The following is a 6,734-nucleotide window of genomic DNA, read 5'->3' on the forward strand; positions in this document are numbered from 1 at the left end:
AGAGGCTACAACAATTCGACTTGTCAAAATCAACAAGAAGGAGGCTGGTCGAACAAAAGAAAGCTCCCATACCAAAGCAACCAAAGAGGTGGTGTTGTAGGTAGAGGAAGAGGTGATGGTCGAAAACTTGACAAAAGTCACATTCAGTGTTTCAATTGTTAGAAATATTGTCACTACTCGAGTGACTATCCTAAAAAAACACAAGAATCAAGATAATGCCGCAAAGTTCTCAAAGCATGAAGAAGAATATATGTTGTTGATGACCACAATAAGAGATGAACAAATATTACAAGACCAATGGTGCATGGATTCGTAATTCTCATCACACATGACTGGTAGGAAAGATTGGTTTGTCAACATGAAAACCTCAATGAAGAACATGGTAAAATTTGCAAATGACAATAGTCTAGCAGCTGAAGGTATTGGTGATGTTCTGATTATGAGGAAAGATGGAAAAAGGTCATTAGTTTCCAATGTACTATACATACCAAGCATGAAAAATAATTTGCTCAGCATATGGAAGTTGTTCAAAAAGAACTACAAAGTGTCAATTGAAGAAAAGATAATGAGAGTTCTCGACTCAGGTGGAAGGTTAATCTTGAAGGCACCCATGTGTCAGAATAGAACCTTCAGGATTGAAATTAATGTGATGGAGCACAATTGCCTTGCAACTGTAACTAGCATGGATGAATGGATATGGCACTATAGAATTGGCCATATCAACTTCAAAGACATCAGAGGTCTGAAGAGAATAAATATGGTTTCAGGGTTACTAGAAATAGACATTCCAAATGAAACATGTGAGGAATGTATGCAGGCGAAGCAACACAAGAACAGTTTTAGCACGGATGCCTGAATCAAGTCGAAGGCAATCCTTGAAATCATATACTCTGATGTGTGTGGTCCTATCCAGGTGGATTCGATTGGAGGTAACATATACTTTGTCACATTCATAGATAATTTCATTCAAAAAATTTGGACTTACCTGATCAAGAAGAAAAGTGAAGTGATCAAGGTATTTACCAAGTTTAAATCTATGGTCGAAAGGCAAAGTGGTCGAAAGCTCAAGATTCTGAGGACTGATGGTGGTGAAGAATATGTGTCGAAAGATTTTAAAATGTTATGTGAGAAATAAGGATTTGTGCATGAGGTTGTACCACCCTACACTCCACAGTAGAATGTAACTGCAAAAAGGAAGAACATAACCATTATGAATATGGTGAGAAGTATGTTGAAAGACAAGCATCTAACCAAATAATTATGAGGAGAAACTATGTCGATTGAAACATATATTTTGAACAGATGTCCGACGAAGAAGCTAGATGGAATCACGCCAGAAGAATGTTGGTTTGGTGTCAAGCCTAACTTGAGTCATCTGAAAGTATTTGGATCTATAACACATAGACATGTTCCAGATCAATTGAGAAGAAAACTTGATGATAAGTCAAGTCAAATGATCCTTATAGGATATCATTCAAATGGAGGTTACAAGTTGTTCGACCTAGTGAAGAGGCAAGTAGTGATCAACCTGGACGTGATCGTAGGTGAGCTTAAGGAATGGGATTGGAATGAAAATGTAAAGAAGGATCTAATGAGAATCCTATGTGAAGAAATAGCAAGAGAAGTCGAAAGAAAAGTTTGACAAAAAGAAGTTAGAGGTCAAACAAGCACAAGCAGACCTCAAAGGACAAGACACGTGCCTGCCAGATTGCAAGAATATGTGATTACATCAAATGATATCATCAATGATGAAGGTGAGCTGGTACATTATGCTTTATATGCAGATGTCAAACTAATCAATGCAGCTGAAGCATTAAAGTATTTGAAGTGGGTGAAACAATGAATGTGGAACTGGAGTCCATTGAAGTCAAAAACACCCGGTAACTTGTCGAAATTCCTCAAGGCAAGAAGGAAATCGATGTGAAGTGGTATACAAGGAGAAGTTGAATTCCAAAGGTGAAGTAACTCGACACAAGGCAATACTTGTGGCGAAAGGATTTCTTCAGAAGGAAGGAATCGACTTCGATGAAGTTTTCGCACCTGAGGCTAGAATCGAAACGATCAGGTTGGTTGTTGGTCTAGCAAAAATGAACAACTGACCCATATGTCAGATGAATATGAAATGTGAATTCCTGAATATCCCCTTAGATGAAGAAGTTTATGTTGCACAACCAACTGGGTTTGTGAAACATGGCGAAGAAAGTAGGGTATACAAGTTGTATAAATCCCTGTATGGACTTAAGCAAGCTCCAAGAGCTTGGAATAAGAAGATAGACAATTTCCTAAGGGAGAAGGAATTTATGAAGTGTACAACTGAGCATGAAGTATATGTAAGAAGAACCAATAGCGAGTTACTTATACCATGTCTCTATGTCGATGACATGTTGATAACAGGAAGTTGCAAGAAAGAGATCGAAGATTTCAAACATGAACTGAGTGGGGAGTTTGAAATGTCAGACTTGGGAAATATCTTACATTTTCTTGGAATCGAATTATACAAGAGTAGTAGAGACTTGATGATGCACCAAAGAAGATATGCATGCGAAATACTTAAGAGATTTGAGATGCAAGATTGCAACCCAACTTCGACTTCAGTTGCGTTCAGATTGCAATTATCGAAAGACACATATGAAGATGATGTTAATCCAACATAGTACATAAGACTCATTGGATCACTTCGATACCTTTGTCATACAATACCTGATCTAGCATACAATGTAGCTATGATGAGTAGATTCATGCAGAAGCCAAAGATATCACACCTAGCAGCGACGAAGAGGATACTAATGTATCTGAAAGAAACTCTCGACTATGTCATTTTATTTCCTGTAACTGATGAAGGAAAAGAATGCAAGCTAGTGGGATCACCGAATCAAGTTGGTGTAGTGATGCTGAGGATAGAAGATCCACAACTGGTTATTTATGCTATGTGGTGCATCAGTTGCTGAGGATAGAAGATCCACAACTGGTTATTTTTGTGCATGTTAAAATAACCAATACCAGCCCTTCTTTTTGTGCATGTTAAACAACTTGGATGATGAATTTGGTCGAAGAGATTACAAGAAAGAATCATGGAGCGATTACCATGAAGATCGACAGCATGTCTATTATCAATTTGGCGAAGAAACCGATAGCGCATGGACAAAGCAAGCACATCGAAATGAGATTCCACTATCTTCGAGAGCAAGTAGCAGAAGCGGAACTGAACTTGGAATACTGCAAAACTGAGAATCAGATTGCAGATATTATGACGAAATTATGATTATAAGAAAAATTTAAAATTAAATTGTGACAATATGATTTATTTATAAATTAGTCTTGTAACTGCAATGTATAGAGTAAAAAAATTGTTTATTGGTTGCTTTGTACTTACCAATGGTGATATCTCTTTTTATAGGAAATACTTTCAATATATCCTAATCTTTCACCACCGACTCTTAGTACTGCTGAATCAACTCGAGTGTGCAATATCCTTGGACTACTTCAGGTGAGATAAATTTGTCATGACAAATTTTAAATTGTGTGTTTTTTATGTAGACACTTTCATTATATTTCTAAAATACCAGAAAATCACTCCTGTCATAAAGTATATGAAATCTAATTAATTTTTTTCTCGAAATATTTTTTTATAGTGTGTGGCAACTCATTCTGATACAAAGATGTTGTTCATAGAAGGTAATACCAAGTTTCTCATTTATTTTAATTAGTTTTAATTTCAATTTACTCATGTACTTAGTTAGCAAGAACATCACTAAATTTGTTAATAATAGAACTCTGAAGCTGTACTAACACTTACCTTTTTTTAATTATTCGTAGCCAACATGCCTCTCTATTTGTATCCCTTCCTAAAAACAAAAGACATATTACCACAATTTGAGAACTTGAGGCTTGCTAGTCTTGGAGTCATTGGTGCATTGGTGAAGGTATTATTACATCCTAATTAATTGTGTTTTATTATAAATTAAAATAAAAGTAATTATGATATAATAATTTGGAGATTACTTTCAAACATTTTTATATTTTTTTTCCATAGGTTAACACCAAAGAAGTCATAGGTTTTCTTCTTTCAAGTGAGATAATTCCATTGTGCTTGAACAATATTGAAGTCGGCACAGAAATAACAAAAACTGTAAGTTTTATATTCTTGTTTTGCTAGCCAATGTAATTTTTTTTATTCATTTTTGTTACTAACCTTTAAATAAAATTTGTATATTTTTACAGGTTGCAACGTTTATAATTCAAAGAATTCTAGCTGATGAAGATGGTTTGGCTTATGTTTGTGCTACAGTAGAACGCTTTTTTGCTGTGAGTCGAGTTTTGAACTTGATGCTGAAAAATCTTCAAACACAACCTTCATTTCGTCTTCTTAAGATTGTAGTTACCTGCTATTCTCGTTTGTCTGATAATCGCAGGTTGGTAGAAAAAAATCACTATCTTAAATATTCTGAAATACTCACTCTAGTCTGAAATAAAGTATATAATTTTTTCTTGTTTTAAAGTTTCTGATAAAACTTATTTATCATATTAAAGCAGGGCTGGTATTGCATTGACAACATGTCTTCCAAGCATACTCACAAATGGCACTTTCATTAATTGCCTTCGTGTAAGTATCTCTTGTGATATAGCAAAATTCAAATTTTATTTAGAACTTATTTGACTCATATTATATGATAAGAGTTTGACATTATTTTGATGTATTAATTCAGGAAGATCCAGCAGCTTGGAGGTGCGTGATGCAGTTGTATGAAAATATGGGGGTGAATGAGGTTCGTTTGGTACCAGGTGGAGAGACAATCAATGATAGGGTTGGATCATCATCGTCTGGAAAATGATATATCTTGTTCCGTCTGTTGTGCTGGCATCACCAGTAACTTATTGCTTATATGTTAAGCTGCAATAATCACTTTAAATCTAAAGATATTTCTTGTTTGTGCTAATAAATTTGTATGTGGGTGATGTGGTCCTTTTGACCCCTTGGTGAATGTTTGAGTTGATGGTAAGATATTAAAATAAATGGTTGTTTTTACTCTCTACAATAAATTTGAGTGCATGATTGCTCTTTATTTCTATCAATGCGTGTTCTCCCCATGGAATTACATTATCAAAGTCAAGAATGTGTTAAATGATGGATTTGATTAGAGACCTGGGTTCGGCTCCTCTTCATTCTGGTTCAACCATTAAACTTGTAAGCTAATGGAATCAAGAGGATAAAGTGTAAAATAGTTACTTTATCATAAAGGGTATTTTAGTCAATTCTAAATAATTGCAGATGGTATATTAATATTTAATAGGGTTAAGAGAGTGCTTAAGCAACTGATGCACTTAATTAAGACCTAAGGGCCAATTAGGAGTTAACTAGTGATGCAAGGGTTTTTATGGAAATGTATGTTATAAAAGAAGGGCTAATTAATTGATAATTGGAGTTTTGTGATATATTAAATGTGATTTTGGATGGAAAAACACCAATGTTTCATTTGGTTCATCCTCTTCCTTACTAGGAAGAGAGAATAAGGAGTTCATTAGGTGATTGCAAGTTTGTCCTGCTTGTGATCACCCTCATCCCTCCATAATAATCATCACCAACCAAGAAGGCTTGTATGGATTAATCAAATGGATTTGGGAGAGAATAATCCGAAGACTCTTGGCAAAGGAAAGTTTTATTTTGGAATAAGGATAAGAACTTAATCACCTTCTTAAAGAATCCCTTATCAACCCAAAATGGAAGGAATCAAGGGAAATCACATGGAGCTCAAGTTTTGGTTGCAAAAAATTGGAGATCATCATCCATTTCCTTAAGGGTTTGTTTATGAGTTGGTTTTTGGAGGATTTTTTAGGGGAAGGCTTAGAGACGTATGTCTATATTTTGATACATATTTGATATTTTAAAAAAATAACATGATACATTAGTATATATTATCATAATATTTAAAAGAAAATTCAAATTCATACCAAAATACAGACTGTAGTACTCTAAAGCTTTTTCCTTATATTATGATCTTGAATTTAGATTAGAAGAGTAATATTGCATATGGTAGTGTAAAGTTTTAACTAATAATGTGATGAATGGCCGGTAGAGTGAGGATTTTTATGGATTGATGAGTTGATAAATTGGTGTGCTTTAAGTGTATTTTAGTATCCTAATTGTAGTGATATATTTGCATGGACCCACAAGGGGAAGCGAGATCACATCGCCCTCTACACTTGCCACTCCCCCCAAATACGAAAGACGTGGGAAGTGACGTGTCTTGATCATAAACGGTGTAGAGAAAAAATTCGGGGAATAACCCACATCTCCCTAAGAAATAAGATTTCAATGGTCCACTACTCTTTTACTAGAGATTTCTATTTCAAATAAACTATAAATCCAGACTCATAAGCCTCTATAAATACCCCAACCTTAGGGTTGAGGAGGACAATCTGATACTCACACAAAAAATACCCCTAAAATAGAGCTTTTCACCCTCGTGACCTTGCTTTAACCCCACAGAAATACTAAAGCCAATGGAAACCTCTACCCGTCTAGGATTGCTACACATATGTACTTTTTTAGAAAGTACAATAGTGTCCACTGTCGGTCCCCGATAAAACTAACATGGGCCACACCTATCTATATTTCCACCACTTCCATAGTTTTTCTTTAAAATTTCCAAGAAAGATCCATTCTTCACGATTAACACCATTGTCGGAGGTTTCACCGACGAGTGAGATTCCAACTCCTCCCGTAGAAAATATGC

The 6,734-nt window shown here is 35.1% G+C and overlaps 1 protein-coding gene across 2 annotated transcripts in view; it reads left to right on the forward strand.

The window, feature by feature from the left end:
* LOC127102375 (uncharacterized) overlaps nucleotides 1-5,073 on the forward strand; it is an 8,001-nt gene extending 2,928 nt beyond the window's left edge. The window contains exons 3-9 of one of the 2 annotated variants that reach the window (XM_051039745.1): nucleotides 3,398-3,487; nucleotides 3,633-3,675; nucleotides 3,817-3,923; nucleotides 4,034-4,129; nucleotides 4,222-4,412; nucleotides 4,531-4,603; nucleotides 4,707-5,073. In XM_051039745.1, coding sequence (XP_050895702.1) covers nucleotides 3,398-3,487; nucleotides 3,633-3,675; nucleotides 3,817-3,923; nucleotides 4,034-4,129; nucleotides 4,222-4,412; nucleotides 4,531-4,603; nucleotides 4,707-4,832 — 726 coding nt within the window. In that variant the 3' untranslated portion in view covers nucleotides 4,833-5,073. The remainder of the gene's footprint in view (nucleotides 1-3,397; nucleotides 3,488-3,632; nucleotides 3,676-3,816; nucleotides 3,924-4,033; nucleotides 4,130-4,221; nucleotides 4,413-4,530; nucleotides 4,604-4,706) is intronic. The other variant, XM_051039746.1, reaches the window with a different exon arrangement.
* The last annotated feature ends 1,661 nt before the right edge of the window (nucleotides 5,074-6,734 follow it).

The sequence above is a fragment of the Lathyrus oleraceus genome, chromosome 7 (assembly GCF_024323335.1).
Source record: "Lathyrus oleraceus cultivar Zhongwan6 chromosome 7, CAAS_Psat_ZW6_1.0, whole genome shotgun sequence".
Taxonomy (NCBI): domain Eukaryota; kingdom Viridiplantae; phylum Streptophyta; class Magnoliopsida; order Fabales; family Fabaceae; genus Lathyrus; species Lathyrus oleraceus.